This window comes from Pongo abelii, chromosome 9 (assembly GCF_028885655.2).
Source record: "Pongo abelii isolate AG06213 chromosome 9, NHGRI_mPonAbe1-v2.0_pri, whole genome shotgun sequence".
Taxonomy (NCBI): domain Eukaryota; kingdom Metazoa; phylum Chordata; class Mammalia; order Primates; family Hominidae; genus Pongo; species Pongo abelii.
Window position 1 is genome coordinate 17,850,001 of NC_071994.2, and position 20,120 is coordinate 17,870,120.

The 20,120-nt window shown below is 48.7% G+C and overlaps 1 protein-coding gene across 3 annotated transcripts; it reads left to right on the forward strand.

Moving 5' to 3' along the window:
- The first annotated feature begins 2,902 nt into the window (after positions 1–2,902).
- On the forward strand, positions 2,903–19,217 carry UBE2L6 (ubiquitin conjugating enzyme E2 L6). 3 transcript variants are annotated; one of them, XM_003777762.5, is made up of 4 exons: positions 2,903–3,037; positions 10,555–10,650; positions 16,238–16,424; positions 18,363–19,217. In XM_003777762.5, the coding sequence occupies exons 1-4, from the start codon at positions 3,011–3,013 to the stop codon at positions 18,512–18,514; spliced, it is 462 nt and encodes a 153-aa protein (XP_003777810.1). In that variant the 5' UTR covers positions 2,903–3,010; the 3' UTR covers positions 18,515–19,217. The 3 variants fall into 3 exon arrangements, with proteins under 3 accessions (XP_003777810.1, XP_054380334.1, XP_054380332.1); XM_054524359.2 differs by lacking the exon at positions 2,903–3,037 and adding an exon at positions 14,383–14,500; XM_054524357.1 differs by lacking the exons at positions 2,903–3,037; positions 10,555–10,650 and adding an exon at positions 13,336–13,757.
- The last annotated feature ends 903 nt before the right edge of the window (positions 19,218–20,120 follow it).

The window sequence follows — 20,120 nt, forward strand, 5'->3', positions numbered from 1 at the left end:
ATGTAATGTGCCCAAGGTTATTTAGCCAAAAATAGTGGAGCTGGGATTCAAAACCTGATTGTTTATATCCTGGACTTACAATTTTCTTGTTTTTCTTTTTGAGATGGAGTTTCGCTCTTGTCGCCCAGGCTGGAGTGCAATGGCGCGGTCTCGGCTCACTGCAACCTCTGCCTCCCAGGTTCAAGGGATTCTCCTGCCTCAGCCTCCCCAGTAGCTGGGATTACAGGCACACGCCACTACACCTGGCTAATTTTTGTATTTTTAGTAGAGACGAGGTATTGCCATGTTAGCCAGGCTGGTCTCGAACTCCTGACCTCAGGTAATCCACCTGCCTCGGCCTCCCAAAGTGCTGGGATTATAGGCGTGAGCCACCATGCCCGGCTTTGGACTTAGAATTTTCTTTTCTTTTTTTCTTTGAGACGGAGTCTTGCTCTGTCCCCCAGGCTGGAGTGCAATGACGTGACCTTGGCTTACTGCAACCTCTGCCTCCTGGGTTCAAGCGATTCTCCTGCCTCAGCCTCCTGACTAGCTGAGATTACAGGCACCCACCACCATGCCCGGCTAATTTTTGTATTTTTAGTAGAGACGGGGTTTCACCATATTGGTCAGGCTGGTCTCGAACTCCTGACCTCAGGTGATCCGCCTGCCTCGGCCTCCCAAAGTGCTGGGATTACAGGCGTGAGCCACTGCGCCCGGCGACTTACAGTTTTCAAAGTTCCTCCACTTCCCTCAGCTTAGCCTCACAATGGTCCTGGGAAGCAGATAGGAGTTTCCGCCGACCACCCAAGGCCATAACTGCACGTGGGGGCAGATGTGGAACTAGAACCCAGGTCTCCCTGGGGCTTGTTCTGACACACAAAGGTCTGCATTGTGAAAGGACATGAAAGTCACACCTGTGGGCTGCCCCACTGTGTGGGGACTTAGGACCCAGCTATATCCATGACTGTGAATTCACCTCGGGATGCAGCGTTCCTGTAAGAAAAGAAAAGGAGAGCTACGATGCGTGGACAGAGGCTTTTGCTCCATTTTCCATAGACACTGCCCCATTTGCTCATGCTGTTCCCTCTTATTAGAACATCTTCATCCCACGCTCTTACTCTCGCTGACTCATCATGTTTCACAATACACTTGGATTTTTCTCTCTTCCGGGAAACCTCTGCCCCTCCCTGAAGAGGGATAAAGTGACCCTCCTCATACTTCCAGAGTACCAGGTGATTTTCTGTAGCATTATCATTAAAAATCAGGTGCTGCATTCTCTCCCTCTGTCCCAGTAGTCTGGGAACTAACTCCTCAGGAGCAGGGACTCCCCTTTCTCATCCTGGTGTTTCCTATTGGCAATGCCTGCCACTCAACAGTAGGCGCTTGTTGACTGAGACAAGGTCTCAGTCAACAAGGCAGGTTCGAATGTCTTTGTTCCCTCATCTCTACCCCTGTTAAGGGATTACGGAGTGTCCTATTCATTTCGGGCATATAGAAAATGCTGTTAAAGTTTATTGAATTGAATGAAACAATTAATCGTTCTGCAAAATCTGAGCAGAGAAGTCATTTGGTTTCAAAATACTTGGATAAAAACATTACGGTGGCTCACGCCTGTAATTCCAACACTTTGGGAGGCCGAGGCGGGTGGATTACTTGAAACCAGGAGCTCGAGACCCTGACTCTACTAAAAATACAAAAATGAGCCGGTCGTGGCGGCGCGCACCTGTAAATCTCAGCTACTCAGGAGGCTGAGGCACGAGAACAGCTTGAACCGGGAGGCGGAGGTTGCAGTGAGCTGATATCGCCACTGAACTCCAGTCAGGGCGACAGTGAAACTCTTGTCAGAAAAACAAGAAACAAAAAAACTGTGAGGTACTGAGATCACAAACTGATGCTCAAAATATACTGATTTCCCTTCTCGTCTGGACTAAACGGGGGTAGGGAAGGGTGAGAAGGAGGGGATCGGCCCTCCCAACAAGTCTCATCTTCCCCAGATGCTGCTCGGTGCTCAGGGGCTGCAAGTACTCTGTCCTTGCACAGAGGGTTGGGGACTCCAGCTGTGCATGGGGGCACACATTAGGCCCACAGCTTGTAATGGACCAGTAGTAAAGTAAGGGAGGGGAAGCAGACTTTCTCTTGGAAAGGAAGCTCCTGAGTCCGTCCTGGGGCTTCCCCCACCAACTGTTTCCCAAACCAGCATACAGTAGGCACTTCGTAAATACTAAACCTAGTAAAGGACAGAATGATGGTAGACCGAACCCCCAAAGCAAAAGAGAAAGGGTCCAACAGCGCCTCCTTGCGGTGCTCTGCCCCAAGCCACGGGGAGAAACGTTGCAGCCCGCGCCGAACGCCGGGCAGCACAAAGGATCCCCGACTGCCGGGGAGCGGTGCTCGGAGGGCACAGGTCTACGCCGTCCCCCATGCAGTTTCGGAGATGGAGTGCTGGGCCCATGGAGGGAAGGCAGCAGGCTCGGCGGCTCCGGAAGCTCGCTGGGGCAGGGGCTCAAGGCGGCGGTCTGATGGTGGAGGCCGCCGAGAACTGTCACGGAGCTGCGTCTGCACAGCGAGCATCCCTTATTTATCCAGGGCGAGTGTGTATTTGGGGCGGCGTGCAGGGGGCTGACCAAGACCGGAGAACTCCCGGTGCGGCAGCCGGCAGAGCGAAGACTGGAATCCGTATGAGCGCCCCCCAGCGCCCCTGAGCGCTCGCCGCCGGTGCACGGCGCCCCCCACGGGAGGCAGGGATCAGCAGAGCCGCGCGCCCCGAGGCCCGCCCCCGTCTCCACACAAAGACCGTGAGTCCCGGGTCCGAGCCTTCCGGGCGGGTATCAGACGGTTGCCCGGCGGGTCGTCCCTCGGCGGCCTCCTGGCCTCGCCGGAGCGGGTGCGGGGAGGCCCACGCAGCGACGGCGGGAGGAGGGGTGGGCGGGGCTGCCGGGGTGGGGTCCCCGGGGCGGGGCAGGGCGCGCTGTGTCGCGGGTAGGAGCTCGGTCCTGCTGGAGGCCGCCGGTGCCACACACGCGGTCTCGAGATGACGGCGAGCATGCGAGTGGCGAAGGTAAGCGGGTGTAGGATGACCCCTTTCTCTTGGCTCCCCTCGCCCCACGCATTGCCGCCTCCCTCCATCCCCTCCGCGGCTCTTCGAGCACATTTATTTATTTGTCTGGGCACCAGAGCTAGCTGAATCCCTGTCCTCCCCGCCCTCTACTCAGAGGAGGACTGGCTTGCAAGAGTGGCCAGAGCTGGGGTTTGGGGGGTTTGGAGGCCTCTGCTTGAGCTGTTCGCGTGGTGAAGATGAGCCGGCTCCCCCAAAACTGGTTTCAATTTCGCTTTTCCTGCCTGAAACTTGTGATGACAACTGGGTGCATCTCCAGTGCAGGAAACGTCCTTGGCACCTTGGTGCCAGGCATTCTGCTACTGCTGGTGGTGGGTTATGAACACAGATGACCAGGATGAAGTCCTTGCCTTGGAATAAGCCCATGGCCCATCCCGTAATTTGATGCCTGTATTACTAGAGTCCTGAGAAACACGGAATGCTGATTAGAATTTGGGGCAAAGTTCCCTGGGTATTCTCTGGAGGAAAAGATGCGGAGGTGGACCTGGAAGGCCTCCTGGAGTAGGTGGCTTGCATTCGTGAGTTCTACAAGTGTTGAATGCCTGCATGTGCTGGCCCTGTTCTAGGAGGTGGGGGGTGGGGCGGGCAGAGATGAACACAAATCCGGCCCTTGTTGAATTTTATTCCTATCGGGGACACAATTTGAAATAAGATCTGGAAGGATGGGGAGGGGGCAGTTTCCTCCAGAAGGTGGGAAAACCCAGGGTGTTTGGAGATGGATTAGGGAGGAAGGTGATCCTGGTGAAGTGAGTCTGGCGCCCCAAGTCTTTCAGAAGTGCCCCTTCCAGTCTGCAGGGTGGAGGGGCAGGCTCTAGGGGAGGAAGAGGGTGCCTGCTACCCTCAGCTTCTGAGAAGAAAATGGCCTCAGACTGGGATGCCCAGAGCAGGCTTGGCCTAGATACTAAATCTGGAGGTTGGCAGCAAAATGAGGCAGAGGGTCTTTCCAGCCAAGTGGAAGAGAGATGGGAGCCAGAATTTATTGCATTGGAACCGTTACATGCCAAACGGTTTACATGGTTATTTCATCTAATTCGCACAGCAGTTCTGTGAGATAAGTAATATATACCCGTATTTTACAAATGAGGAAATTGAGGCGCAGAGAAAATAACTTGCTTGTCCAGAGTCTTTCAGTAAGGAGCAGTGGGACTGGAATATGAAACCCGGTCCACAGGCCTCCAGCCTGCAGGCTCTCTTAATGGCCTTTCTACTTTCATTTTCTGTTCCTCTGAGTCAGGTGATTTCCTAGTAGGCAGTAGGAAAGAACTGTGTGTTTTAGGTTGGGTTTCAACTTCCTCAGGCTTTGGGAAAGTTTTGGCAGAACTCATCCTAAACAGATAAAGTCCAAGTGTGCCCAGTTGTAAAGTCAGGAAAATGTCTATTCCAGATCTTCTCCGGTCAGCCCTGGGCTTTGTTCTTGCCAAAGAGTCACAGATGATAGAGAAACTCTTACGAGTGCAGATGCGTCTAGTTTGGGATAAAGATAAATGAAGGGCCATTGACTCTGGGTGGAAGGCACCAGAAGCAGCTTATTGGTTGAACAGAAATAGAACACAGGCTGATAGATAGGAGGGGGGCATGGGATGTGTTTATATTATATGTTGGGGGTGGGGGGAAGGCAGAGAAAGTTCAAATGGTCCACAGTGTTAAAGGACCCCTCCCCACTTGTGCACTGGGTTTGGAGAGCTTCAGTTTCTCAACCTCATCACTATTGACATTTTGGGTCACATAACTCTTATGTATCCATTGTATGTTTTTAGATTTGAGGTTACTACAAGGTTTATAAATAATATCTTATAACCTGCTATTTTAAACTGATGACAAGTTAACACTGATTACATAAACAAACAAGCAAAATGAAAACTAATAAAGGCCAGGCGTGGTGTCTCACTCCTGTAATATCAGCACTTTGGGAGGCTGAGGTTCGCGGATTGCATGAGCCCAGGAGTTAGAGACCAGCCTGGGTAACACGGCCAAACCCCATCTCTACAAAAAGTACCAAAATTAGCCGGGCATCGTAGCACACTGCTGTAGTCCCAGCTACCTGGGAGGCTGAGGTGGCAGGATCACCTGAGCCCAGGAGGTTGAGGCTGCAGTGAGCTGTGATTGTGCCACTGGACTCCAATCTGGGTGACAGAGTGAGACACTGTCTCAAAAAAAAAAAAAAAAAAAAAAAAACCTAATACAAACTGTATACTTTAACTTCGTCTTTCCGCTTTTTAACTTTTTGTTGTTTCTATTTCTTTCCTTCTTTCTTTCTCTCTCTCCCTTTCCTTCCTTCCTTCCTTCCTTAAGATGGAGTTTTGCTCTTGTTGCCCAGGCTGGAGTGCAATGGTGCCATCTCAGCTCACCGCAACCTCCGCCTCCCGGGTTCAAGTGATTCTCCTGCCTCAGCCTCTTGAGTAGCTGGGATTACAGGCAGGCACCATCACACCTGGCTAATTTTGTATTTTTAGTAGAGAGGGGGTTTCTCCATGTTGGTCAGGCTAGTCTCGAACTCCTGACCTCAGGTGATCCACCTGCCTCGGCCTCCCAAAATGCTGGGATTACATGAGCCACTGCGCCCGGCCATTTCTATTTATTTCTTATTGTACTGTCTACCTCTTGAAAAATTGTTGTAGTTATTATATTTAATTGGTCATCTTTTCCTCTTTCTGCTTAAGATATGAGTAGTGTACACACCATAAATACAGTGTTATACTAATCTGTGTTTTTCTTTCTTTTTTTTTTTGAGACAGAGTTTCACTCTTGTTGCCCAGGCTGGAGTGCAATGGCACGATCTCAGCTCACTGCAACCTCCACCTCCCGGGTTCAAGTGATTCTCCTACCTCAGCCTCCCAAGTAGCTGGGGTTACAGGCACCCGCCAACACGCCCAGCTAATTTTTGTATTTTTAGTAGAGACGTGGTTTCACCATGTTAGCCAGGCTGGTCTCGAACTCCTGACCTCAGGTGATCCACCGGCTTCGGCCTCCCAAAGTGCTGGGATTACAGGCGTAGTCACCGTGCCCAGCCCTAATCTGTTTTTCTGTGCACTTACTATTGCCAGTGAGTTTTGTACCTTCAGATGATTTCTTTTCTTTTCTTTTTTCTTTTTCTTTCTTTTTTTTTTTTTTTTTTGAGACAGAGTTTTGCTCTTGCTGCCCAGGCTGAAGGGCAATAGTGCGATCTTGGCTCACCACAACCTCCGCTTCCCGGGTTCAAGTGATTCTCCTGCCTCAGCCTCCCGAGTAGCTGAGATTATAGGCATGCGCCACCACACCTGGCTAATTTTGTATTTTTAGTAGAGATGGGGTTTCGCCATGTTGTCCAGGCTGATCTCAAACTCCTGAGCTCAGGTGATCCACCTGCTTCACCCTCCTAAAGTGCTGGGATTGCAGGTAAGCCACCGTGCCCAGCCCAGATGATTTTTTATTGCTCATTAAAATTATTTTAAATTTCTGATTGAAGAACTCCTTTTTAGCATTTCTTGTAGGACAGGTCTGGTGTTGATGACATCTCTCAGCTTTTGTTTGTCTGGGAAAGTCTTTATTTTCTCCTTCATGTTTGAAGGATATTTTCACGGGATATACTATTCTAGGGTAAAAGATTTTTTCGCTCAGCCGTATTTCATTTAAATATGTCATGCCACTCTCTCTTGGCCTGTAAGATTTCCACTGAATAGTCTGCTGCCGGACATATTGGAGCTCCATTGTATGTTATTTGTTTATTTTCTCTTGCTGCTGTTAGGACCCTTTCTTTATCCCTGACATCTGGGAGATTGATTATTAGATGCCTTGAGATAGTCTTCTTTGGGTTAGGTCTGCTTGGTGTTCTATAACCTTCTCATATTTGGATATTGATAATCTTCTCTAGATTTGGGAAGTTCTCTGTTACTATCTGTTTGAATAAACTATCTAGCCCTGTCTCTCTCCCTACCTCCGATTTAAGGCCAGTAACTCTGAGATTTGCCCTTTTGAGGCCATTGTCTAGATCCTGTAGGCATACTTCATTCTTTGTTCATTCTTTTTTTTTTTTTGAGATGGAGTCTCGCTCTGTTGCCCAGGATGGAGTGCAGTGGCACAATCTTGACTCACTGCAAGCTCTGCCTCCTGGGTTCACACCATTCTCCTGCCTCAGCCTCCTGAGTATCTGGGTCTACAGGCGCCCACCACCACAGCCGGCTAATTTTTTTTTTTTTTTTTGTATTTTTAGTGGAGATGGGGTTTCACCGTGTTAGCCAAGATGGTCTCGATCTCCTGATCTCATGATCCACCCGCCTTGGCCTCCCAAAGTCTTTGTTTATTCTTTTATTCTTTTGCTTCATCTGACTGTATTTTCAAATACCCTGTCTTTAGGCACTCTAGTACGTCTCCTTGATCAATTCTGCTATTAAAAGACTCTGATGCGTTTCAGTATGTTAATTGCATTTTTTTCTTTTTTTGAGACGGAGTTCCGCTCTTGTTGCTCAGGCTGGAGTGCAATGGCGTGATCTCGGCTCACTGCAACCTCTGCCTCTCCAATTCTCCTGCCTGAGCCTCCCAAGTAGCTGGGATTACAGGCATGCATCATCATGCCCAGCTAATTTTTGTATTTTTAGTAGAAACGGGGCCTCACCACGTTGGCCAGGCTGGTCTCGAACTCCTAACCTCAGGTGATCTGCCCGCCTCGGCCTCCCAAAGTGCTGGGATTACAGGCATGAGCCACTGCACCCGGCCTCAGTTGCATTTTTTGACTCCGAAATTTCTGCTTGATTCTTTTTAATTATTTCAATTTCTTTGTTAAATTTATTGATGGGATTCTGAATTCCTTCTCTATGGAGGAAATATTGAATTTATTTGAGTCTCCTCAAAACAGCTATTTTGCTTTCTGTCTGAAAGGTCACATATCTCTGTTTCTCTGGAATTGGCCCCGTGTACCTTATTTTGTTCGTTTGGTGAGGCTGTGTTTTCCTGGATCATCTTGAAGCTTGTGGATGTTTCTTGGTGTCTGGGCACTGAGGAGTTAGGTATTTATTATAGTCTTTGTAGTCTGGGCTTCTTTGTACTCATCCTTCTTGGGAAGGCTTTCTAGGTATTGGAACGGGCTTGGCTGTTGTGATCTAAGTTTAGGTCACTGCAGCCATGTCTACATTAGGGGGCACTCCAAGCCTAGTAACACTGTAGTTCTTGCAGACTCTTAGAGGTTACTACCTTGGTGGTTTTGGATAACATCAGGAAGAATTCTCTGGATTACCAGGTAGAGACTCTCATTTTCTTCCCTTACTTTCTCCCAAACGAATGGAGTCTTACTCTCCGTGCTGAGCTCCCTGGAGCTGGGTGAGGTGTGACACAAGCATCCCCACAGTCACCAGAATTGGGACTGCACTGGGGCAGGCCTGAAGCCAGCACAACACTAGGTCTTGTTCAAGGCCCGCTATAATTACTACTTGGCTATGCCCTACGTTTGCTCAAGGCCCGAGGGCTCTACAATCAGCAGGTGGTGAAGCCAGCCAGGCTTGTGTCCTTCCCTTTAGGGCAGTTAGTTCGCTGCTGGGCCCCAGAGAGGTCCACAGTTGCTGTCCACGGGCCAGGGCCTGGAGTCAGAAACCTTAGAAATCTATCTAGTGCTCTGTTCTACTGCAGCTAAGCTGGCACCGAAACCACAGGACACAGTCCTTCCCACTCTTCCCTCCCCTTTCCCCGGATATAGGAGTCTCTCCCCTTGTCCACCACCACACGGGTCTATGAGGAGTACTGCCAGGGTACTACTGCTGATGTTCACCTAAGGCCCAAAGGCCCTTCAGTCAGCTTGTGGTGAATGTGAGCAGGCCTGAGACTCACCCTGCAGGGCAGCGGTCTCCCCTCTTGTTGGGCCAGATAATTCTTTGTTAGGATGTTTATCAGCATCTCTGGCCTCTTCCCACTCTCCTGATTTTTGACAACGGAACAATGTTCCCAGATATTACCAAATGTCCCTGGCTGGGTAAAATCGCCCCTGGTTGAGAACCACTGATTTGTACCAATTCATTGTTCCAGAGAAATGTAACCTGGCCTTGAGTGTCTTTTTTTCTTCCCCAACAAGAAAAGGCCTATAGTCCCACAAGATGGACCCTAAAAGAGGGGCAGCATTCCTTTGTCAAATACATTTGAGAAGTACTGCATGCCGTGGGCCCACAGCTTGGTCAATCACCATACACGAGAGCATATTAAAGCCTCTGGGAAGTTCTCCAGTGAAGAAACCTCTTTACCCTAGATTTCCCAAATGTACTTGACCTTGGAACCCTTTTCCTGTACTACCTATTAACCTTCTGCAGGACATACTGTACATATGTGCCCCATCTGGGCCCTGTGCCCTGGTGCTTCTCGCCTTCTCTGCATTATGGATTCCTGTTCATTCTGCATGGCCCAGCTCACAGAGTGCTCCCTCTGTGAAGCCTTCCTTCTCCCCTCTCATCTCCTTCCCTGCTGTATATCCATACACATTCACATAATCACATCCATGTTTCGTCCATTACTCTACTGAAATTCTTGAGGACTGGTCCTGTCTCAGTTAAATGTCAGTAGAAGATGCTCAGTAATGGCTGTTGGGAGAATTCAAAAGGGATATTCAGGTGCTTGGGCCACAGTTCTGGGAAGATGAGTCACTCCTTGCCCCCTTGTTTCCCCGCTTGGTGTGTAGAGTTCTTCTCTGCTATGGTCTTCCGGAGTCATTTCGCTTCTCCAGCCCTGATCTGGCAGAGTTTGAAGCGGTGGGGTCATGTCTTTGCTGTAGATGCTCAGTCGATGCTTATGGAAGGAAGAAAGGACGAGAGGAAGGGAATTAGAACCTAGTGACTTTCTAGGAAGAAGGCTAGAGAGCAGAGGTTAAGTACCCTGCTTTCAGGAAAAAAGCCTCCTAAGAGCACTTACTCCCAAGTTTTCATATCTGGGAGAAGTGATCTATTTTTCCCTGCACCTAGTACCTAGGTGTACCAGAGTTGTGGTGAGGCCACAGTCAGAAAATTCACTTAAAGCACCAGCACTGGCTGGGCGCGGTGGCTCACGCCTGTAATCCCAGCACTTTGGGAGGCTGAGGCGGGTGGATCACAAGGTCAAGAGATCAAGATCATCCTGGCTAACACGGTGAAACACCGTCTCTACTAAAAATACAAAAAATTAGCTGGGCGTGGTGGCGGGCGTCTGTAGTCCCAGATACTCAGGAGGCTGAGGCAGGAGAATGGTGTGAATCCAGGAGGCGGAGCTTGCAGTGAGCCGAGATCACACCACTGCATTCCAGCCTGGGCAACAGAGCGAGACTCTGTCTCAAAAAAAAAAAAAAAAAGAAAAAGCACCAGCACCATGCCTGATACATACTAAGTGCTCAGTAAATGTAGGCTTTGACTTTACCAGCTTCTGCCCCTAAGATGGCCAGTTTTGAACTTGGGGCAGCTTGCTGCTGGGGCAGGGGGAGGGGGCTGAAATAGGGAGGACTAGGCCAACTGCCTACTCACTTGTGTCCCCTGCAGGAGCTGGAGGATCTTCAGAAGAAGCCTCCCCCGTACCTGCGGAACCTGTCCAGCGATGATGCCAATGTCCTTGTGTGGCACGCTCTCCTCCTACCCGTGAGTATCCATGGGGACCATGGCTTTGGATTGTGGCCAACTTAGGCCAGGGACATGGGCAGGGAGGGTTAGGACTAGGCAAGAATTTTCCCTGCTTGAGATCCTTTCACTGGAGGTTATCATTGCTGGAGGGGGCCTCTCTCTGAATTGATTGCTTCTGAGATCCAGATACTTCTGAGGTTCATCTTCTGATAAAGATGCCAAAGGACTTTTGACTTAGTAGGAGACCCCTTCCTTAAACCAGTAGCCACCAAGCCCACTACAGAACTTCAGGAGACAAACAGCATCAAAAAGAAGAAGAAATAAAGATTTCTTGGACCTTTGTCAAGGGATAGGGATAAACTTCCAGGCTCTCACAGTTGGTAGAATTTGCTCCCACAAACCTAAATTGTATTTTGTTTTTCTTTAGTCTTATTTCAGAAAATTGTTACATATGAAAACACAAATAGCTCATTTCTACTGTTCTTATTTTTCTCTGTTTATTATTTGGTATTTTCTTGATAAAGTCTCTCTGAAAGTAGTATTCCAAAATAGTTTTCAGAGTGCAAGATCTCTCTTTTTTTCATCCGATTATTAGTGACTACAGATACTTTGAGAAATTAATCTACACTTTCTGTTACTTGGAAATAAAATTTAAGACATTGAACTTTTTGTTAGTCAAAGCTCTTTGGAATATCGAGGGAACAGTTCATCTTATTATTTAGGATTTCGACTTTTTTTTTTTTTTTTTTGAGACAGAGTCTCAGTGTCGCCCGGGCTGGAGTGCAGTGGTACGATGTCAGTTTCCTGCAACCTCCACCTCTGGGGTTCAAGCGATTCTCCTGCCTCAGCCTTCTGAGTAGCTGCGACTACAGGCATGTGCCACTATGACCAGCTAATTTTTGTATTTTTAGTGGAGACAGGGTTTTGCCATGTTGGCCAGGCTGGTCTCAAACTCCTGGCCTCAAGTGATCTGCCCACCTCGGCCTCCCAAAGTGCTGGGATTACAGGTAGAGCCACCACACCCAGCAGGATTTACTTTTTATTGACAATGCAGTGGCATAGGTTGTGTCATCTTCTCTTTAAACTGACCTTTAGTCCAGAAAAGTAGAGAAAGGCCTGAGTCAGGTCAACATGGGAACCTCTGTCAAGTCCCTTGGGTTACTGTGTTGAAACGATCCACTTACCTGGCTTAGAGTGAGGACACCTGTTCTAGGCCTCAGGTGCCGGGAGAAGATGCTCAAAGGAGCTCCAGGGACTGATTATATCTCCAAGGAGACCAACTTTGAGATGATGAAAGCAGGGGTGATAGGAAAACCTAGGAAATGTCTCGTTTGGCAGAATACTATGAAATCAGAGGACCTCAATGGTTGGCAAGACCAAGGTGGTTAAGTGTGCCCCAGGAACTGGCCACAGACCTTCCAGCCATATAGGAGTCCTGAAGAAACATGATACTTGGGAGGAATCCCAGAGCTGGAGGACCAAAGCTTGATGTAAGTCATCAGCTAAGGGGGCCTGAAGGTGCCTGGTGAGGCCATAAAGGAGGGGATGGCTGACTGGCAAAGGAAAGGTCCTTTGGAATAGCAGACAAATTCCTCCTCAAAGGCTCAGTCTCAGTTTATGTATTCACCAAAGTGGCCCCACTTGGAACATCTTGGTCATGGAAGGATTCAGCTCGATGAGTCTTTCGAAGCTAATAGTAAAATTCTCATTCCTTGAGAGTCTTCCGTGGACCAAGTGCTGTTTTAAGTACACAACATACGTGGTCATATTGAAACCTCTCAACCATCCAATGAGGAAGGTTGTCTTCCTCTTAAAATTGCAGAGATGGAAACCAAGGAGGTTAAGTAACTGGTCTGTGGTCACTCAGAATAAGGTGGCAGTAGTGGAATTCAGCGGACTCCAGGGTCTCCTCTTTTAACCACTCCATGAAAAATGAATAGTTTTCAAAATTTTTTAAAAAGTGGCAGGCCGGGCATGGTGGCTTACACCTGTAATCCCAGCACTTTGAGAGGCTGAGCTGGGTGGATCACCGGAGGTCAGAAGTGTGAGACCAGACTGGCCAACATGGTGAAACCCTGTCTCTAGTAAAAATACAAAAATTAGCTGGGCATGGTTGTGGGCGCCTATAATCCCAACTACTCAGGAGGCTGAGGCATGAGAATCACTTGAACCTGGGAGGCGGAGGTTGCTGTGAGCTGAGATTGGGCCATCGCACTCCAGCCTGGATGACAAGAGCGAAACTCTGTCTCAAAAAAACAAAACAAAACAAAACAAAGTAGCAAAATGCTTTATTTAACCTAGAACTTAGAAGGTAGTGGGACTTTCTCAACTGACTGTAAGATACAGCGTGGAATCCTCTGGTCCAACTTCTCCATTTTACAAACGAGGGAACTGATCCTCAGAGAAAGCTTAGTCATACAGCAAGCCCGAGGCAGAGCTGGGACAGGTCCCCAGAGCTCTCAGCTCCATGGCTCTGCTACCTCCTTCCTCTGTTAAGTCCTATGAAGCCCAGAAAGAAGCCCCTTCAGGCAGGACACACTGATACCCCTGTCTTAGTCCATTTGTGTTGCTGTAAAGGAATACCCGAGGGTGCATAATATATAAAGAAAAGAGGTTAATTTGGCTCAAGCTTCTGCAGGCTGTACAAGAAGCATGGCGCCGGGCGTGGTGGCTTACGTCTATAATCCCATCTCTTTAGGAGGCTGAGGAGGGCGGATCACCTGAGGTCAGGAGTTCAAGACCAGCCTGACCAACATGGAGAAACCCTGTCTCTACTAAAAATACAAAATTAGCTGGGTGTGGTGGCGCATGCCTGGAATCCCAACTAGTTGGGAGGCTGAGGCAGGAGAATTGCTTGAACCTGGGAGGCAGAGGTTGCGGTGAGCCGAGATCACGCCATTGCACTCCAGCCTGGGCAACAAAGTGAAACTCCATCTCAAAAAAAGAAAAAAAAAAAAAAAAAAAGCATGGCACCAGCATCTGCTTCTGGTGAGGCCTCAGGAAGCTTCCACTCATGGTGGAAGGCAAATGGGAGCCACGTGTACAGATCACATGGCAAGAGAAGAAGTGAAAGAGAGAGAGAGAGCGAGCAGGTGCCAGGATCTTCTAAACAACCAGCTTTTTCAGTAAGTAATAGAGTAAGAACTCTCTTATTACTGTGAGGTTGGCACGCAGCCATTCGTGGGAGATCTGCCCCCAGGACCCATACCCCTAGGCCCCACCTCCAACATTGGGGATCAAATTTCTTTTCTTTTCTTTCCTTTTTTTTTTTTTTTTTTGGTGACAGTCTCGCTCTGCACTCCAGAGTGAGACTCACTGCAACCTCTGCCTCCTGGGTTCAAGCAATTCTCATGCCTCAGCCTCCTGAGTAGCTGGGACGACAGGCGCACGTTACCACGCCCAGCTACTTTTTTGTATTTTGGTGGAGGCGGGGTTTCATCATGTTACCCAGGCTGATCTCAAACTCCTGAGCCCAGGCAATCCATCTGCCTCAGCCTCCCAAAGTGCTAGGATTACAGGGGTGAGCCACCGCCGTGCAGGTCTTGGGGATCAAAGTTCAACCTGAGATTTGAGGAGACAAACATCCAACCACAGCACCCTCCCATCCTGCCCTGAGGCCTCAGCTGTTGGCCTTCTCTGACTGATAGGCGCAGCCTTTTCTTCTTACTGAGACCATAAAAATGAGATATTTTCTTTATCTTCCTACTTTTTTTTACTCCATCTCTTTTTTTTTTTTTTTTTTTGAGACAGAGTTTTGCTCTTGTTGCCCAGGCTGGAGTGCAAGGGTGTGATCTCTGCTCACCACGATGTCAGCCTCCCAGGTTCAACTTCTGCCTCTCGGTTCTTGCCTCAGCCTTCCGTGTAGCAGGTATTACAGGCATGCGCCACCACACCCGGCTAATTTTGCATTTTTAATAGAGACAGGGTTTCTCCATGTTGGTCAGGCTTGTCTCGAACTCCCGACCTCAGGTGATCTGCCCACTTTGGACTCCCAAAGTGCTGGGATTACAAAGGTGAGCCACCGCGCCCGGCCTAGTTAGATCACATGGCTAGTGAGTGTCAGAGTCTGATCACACCCAGGCAGGGTGGCTCCGGAGTCTGTGTGACCCCTACTCTGTTGCACAGGCTAATGCATGTCAAGCCTTAGCGCAGGACAGCACAGATAGGTGCTCAGAAAAGTGTTCAGGTGGCTCAAAGTCTAGAGGGTCTTCTGCTGGCTCCTTGCAGCTCCCAACCCCTAGGTCACTCCAGACCCTGAGTTTGTTTGTTTTTAATCATAGTAAAATACACATAACAAAATTTACTATCTTAACCATTTTTAAGTATATAGTTCAGTGTCATTAAGTAGGATTACAGCTGGGCATGATGGCTCATGCTTATAATCCCAGTAATCTGGAGGCCAAAGCAAAAGGATTGCTCAAGGCCAGGAGTTCAAGACCAGCCCTGGCAACATAGTGAGACCCTATCAAAAAAAATTTTTTAATTAGCCAGGTATGGTCGTGGGCCCCTGTAGTACCAGCTACTCAGGAGGCCGAGGTGGGAGGATCACTTGAGCCCAGAAGTTTGAGATTACGGTGAGCAATGATAATGCCACTGCACTCCAGCCTGAGTGACAGAGTGAGACCCTGCTTCAGTAAACAAACAAACAAACATTGTTGTACAGCCATCACCACCGTTCATCTCTAAAACTTTTTGTCTACTTGTAGTGAAACTCTGTACCCCTTCAGTAACTCCTCATTCCTTTCTTTCCCCAGCACCTGGTGACCACTTTTGTATTTTGTTTCTATGAATTTGACTATTCTAGGTACTGCACATAAGTGGTATTTTGCAATATCTGTCCTTTTTTTGTCTAGCTTATTTCCTGTAGCATAGTGTCTTCCAGGTTCATCCATGTTGTAGCATATATCAGAATTTCATTCCTTTTAAGGCTAAATAATACTCCATTGTGTATATATGCCACATTTTGTTGATTGATCCATTGATAGACACTTGGTTTGCTTTCACCATTTGGCTGCTAGAAACATTGGTATACAAATACCTGTTTGCTTTCAGTTCTTTGGGTATCTACCCAGAAGTAGAACTGCTGGATCATATGGTAATTCTGTGTCTAATCTTTTGAGAAATGGCCATACTGTTTTCCATCACAGCTGCACCATTTTATTTTCCTAAGCTCCCGAGTTCTTAGGATTTCCTCATTTTCTCCGTTTCCTCACCCCCATTCTAATGTTTTAAGAAAGGATGTTCCATCCTTTTCTTCCATAATCTCAGAAAGTCTTGAAAGCTGAGATGGCCCTTAGAGCTCATCTAGTCCATCTTTATCCACTTTTCAAATGAGGAAACTGAGGCCTAGAGGTGGGAAGTGGCTCACCCGCGGTCACACAGCAAAAGCCGGGATCAGACTTCTCTGCCTCCCAGGCCAGTGCCCTTTGGTGATTTCACATTTTCACTAATCCATGACTCAATTGTCAAATGAATGCAGAAAGCTGTGTGTATCTCGGCTCATGATTCTTCCTGGGAGTGAAGCAGAGGATGCCTAGGACCCTCGAATTGGGGCAGGAAGGGAGGAAAACCAGACTGGAGCTTGACCCCTTTTCTCTCTGCACAGGACCAACCTCCCTACCACCTCAAAGCCTTCAACCTGCGCATCAGCTTCCCGCAGGAGTATCCGTTCAAGCCTCCCATGATCAAATTCACAACCAAGATCTACCACCCCAACGTGGACGAGAACGGACAGATTTGCCTGCCCATCATCAGCAATGAGAACTGGAAGCCTTGCACCAAGACTTGCCAAGGTAGGGCTGGGCTTTGCCTGGAGGAGGGACTGATACTGGGTAGAGATTACTGGAGAGGGGGTTCACAGCTTATTCTGAGCTTGAAAAGCCCCAAAGAGAGGAGATAAAAATTGTGAGTCTTGGCTGAACTTACTATGAGATAGAAGGGATGCTTCCTGGACAGACTGACCTCCTCCTGCGTCTGTTCTTATACCTGTGCAGTTGTGACAGAGGAACATTGCTGCGATTCATGGGAGAGACAGCTTGACTGCACAGGGAAGGGGTTGGGATAAGAAAGCCCGCTGTTTCCTCTGTGGACTTCGGGCAAGTTTTTGTTCCTTTCTGGGACTCGGTGTCCTAAATGACAGTGGAGGGAACTGGCTTCATAATGATAATACCTGTCACTTGACTGAGCACTTTCGGCACTGTGCTAAAAACATCACATGCCGACTTCATTTTTATTTCCTCCACAAGCCTGTGAGGTAGTGTTGTCATTAGCCTTGTTTAATAGACCCGGACATCTGAGGCATGTGAGAGGTGAAGTGGTTGCCTAAGGTCATACAGATGACAAACGGCAGCACTTGGCTGACTTGCAAGCCACATGTGGCTGTTGCAACTGAGGAACTCAATTCTTTTTCTTTTTTAAGACGGAGTCTCGCTCTGTCGCCTAGGCTGGAGTGCAGTGGCGCGATCTTGGCTCATTGCAACCTCCACCTCCCGGGTTCAAGCGATTCTCTGGCCTCAGCTTCTCGAGTAGCTGGAATTACAGGCGTATGACACCACACCCAGCTATTTTGTATTTTTAGTAGAGAGGGGTTTTGCCATGTTAGCCAGGCTGGTCTCGAACTCCTGACCTCAGGCGATCCGCCTGCCTCGGCCTCCCAGAGTGCTGGGATTACAGGTGTGAGTCACCGCGCCTGGCCAGAACTCAATTCTTAATTGTACTTAATTTTAATCCTTTTTGTTTTTTCTACTGAGACACGGTCTGTGTCTATTGCCCAGGCAGTTAGTTCAGTGGTGCAATCTTGGCTCACTGCAACCTCCACCTCCTGGGCTCAAGCCATACTCCCACCTCAGCCTCCCGAGTAACTGGGACTACAGGAGCGTGCCACTACACCTGGCTAATTTTTGCATGCTTTGTAGAGACCAGGTTTTGCCATATTGCCCAGGCTGGTCTCAAACTCGTGAGTTCAAGCCATCCACCCATCTTGGCCTCCCAAAGTGCTGGGATTACAGGCGTGAGCCACCGTGCCTGGCCTGATTTTAATTCATTTAAATTTATATGCCTGCATGTGGCTAATGGCTACCATATTGAACAACGCAGCTCTAGAGCCTGTGGCTGAATCAGTGTGCAATCCTCCACCTGGACCAGCTCAGGAGTTTTTAACTCAGGAAACGAAAGTCCTTAGGTTGATGGGAGTGGGAGCAGGGAGAGGAGTGGTCCTTGGATGAGCTTCAGGGGATCTGGGAACTGTCTGTTTTGCATGTGGATGTGCGCATCTGTCTCAGGAGATGGGCTGCTGCCTTCACTAGGTTCCCAAAGGCATCTGTGAAAGATGAAGAGCCAGGGGGCAGTGGTGGTTTTCAGTCTTTAGCCTTAGACCCCTTTTGCCCAAGGAAAAGTTTATTTGGACTATCAATATAATGGAGGAAAACAGAGTAGTTTTTGTTGAAATGGGGATAAGACCCAGAAACCTCACTTATCTCGTGGCCCCCGTGATGAGGAGCTTCTCTGAAGCCATGGAATGTAGTTGTTTGAAAACCACTGATGTAATCAGTCAAGGTCTTGGGTGTCACCAACCAAGAATGAGCGGGGCGTTTGATCTGGTCATAGAGTAACCCTAAGCGATGGAACCTTTCCCCCAAGGAGTGGGTGTGGAGTGTCAGGACACTGGGAGTGGGCAGCCATGACTCCCTTCCCTCTGCCCTGATGTCCTGATCTGGCCTGTCTCTCCCCAGTCCTGGAGGCCCTCAATGTGCTGGTGAATAGACCGAATATCAGGGAGCCCCTGCGGATGGACCTCGCTGACCTGCTGACACAGAATCCGGAGCTGTTCAGAAAGAATGCTGAAGAGTTCACCCTCCGATTCGGAGTGGACCGGCCCTCCTAACTCATGTTCTGACCCTCTGTGCACTGGATCCTCGATAGCGGACGGACACACCTCATGGACTGAGGCCAGAGCTCCCTATGGCCCATTCCCCATTCATTTTTCCCTTCTTAGGTTGTTAGTCATTAGTTTGTGTGTGTGTGTGGTGGAGGGAAGGGAGCTGTGAGTGTGTGTGTTGCGTATGGACTCACTCCCAGGTTCACCTGGCCACAGGTGCACCGTTCCCACACCCTTTGCATCCCCCAGAGCCAGGGGAGTTTAAGTTTGCAGAGTTACAGGCCAGTTCTCCAGCTCTCCATCTTAGAGAGACAGGTCACCTTGCAGGCTTGCTGGCAGGAAATGAATCCAGCAGCCAACTCGAATCCCCCTAGGGCTCAGGCACTGAGGGCCTGGGGACAGTGGAGCATATGGGTGGGAGACAGATGGAGGGTACCCTATTTACAACTGAGTCAGCCAAGCCACTGATGGGAATATACAGATTTAGGTGCTAAACCATTTATTTTCCACGGATGAGTCACAATCTGAAGAATCAAACTTCCATCCTGAAAATCTGTATGTTTCAAAACCACTTGCCATCCTGTTAGATTGCCAGTTCCTGGGACCAGTCCTCAGACTGTGAAGTATGTGTCCTCCAGCATCCAGTCCAGGGGGAGCCACGGAAACCATGTTCTTGCTTAAGCCATTAAAGTCAGAGATGAATTCTGGAGTGCAGCTGAGTCTTTGATGAGGGGATGGGGTGGTTTCATCAGGACCAGAGAGGACTAGGGATTTAAGCATAAATTTCTGACCTTGCTTCCCTTGGATGTTCCCCAAACATCATAAGGAATGTTGGTCATGGAAAAATAGGCCATCCTTGGACAGAGGAGCTTTCAGAAGGTCCACAGGGATGACGTCCCCATTTTATTTAATTAATTAATTAATTTATTTATTTAAGACAGAATCTCACTCCGTCGCCCAGGCTAGAGTGCAGCAGTGCGATCTCGGCTCACTGCAACCTCCGCCTCCTGAGTTCAAGCGATTCTCCTGCCTCAGTCTCTTGAGTAGCTGGGATTACAGATGCCCGCCACCACGCCTGGCTAATTTTTGTATTTTTAGTAAAGATGGGGTTTCACCATATTGGCCAGGCTGGTCTCGAACTCCTGACCTCAGGTGATCCACCTGCCTCGGCCTCCCAAAGTGCTGGGATTATAGGTGTGAGCCACCATGCCCGGCCAACACCCCCATTTTAAAGATGAGGCAATTGAGGCACAGAGCACTTCAGTGAATTGCTGGGGTCCACTCTGCCAATCGATACCCCTGCAGGTGAACCAGGGTTATGGCTGGGGTGTGTTTTGTTTTCTGTATTTTTCATGAGCTGCTTTCATCAGCACACATGCCCCAAATGGCTGATAAAGCCAGACTGGATAGTTAGCAGGAAATTGTAATCAGCTCAGGGGTTTGTATCTCATGAGCAATGGAAAAACAAAAACAAGCCAAAACTTCAGCCAGATAGAGGGATTAACTTAACCCAGAAGAAGAACTTTCTGGTTGCAATTGTTTTAAGCTCCTGGAATGCTGCTGGCTTTTCAGAGATAGAATATGGGGTGATTTGAGTCAAGGAAGTCACTCA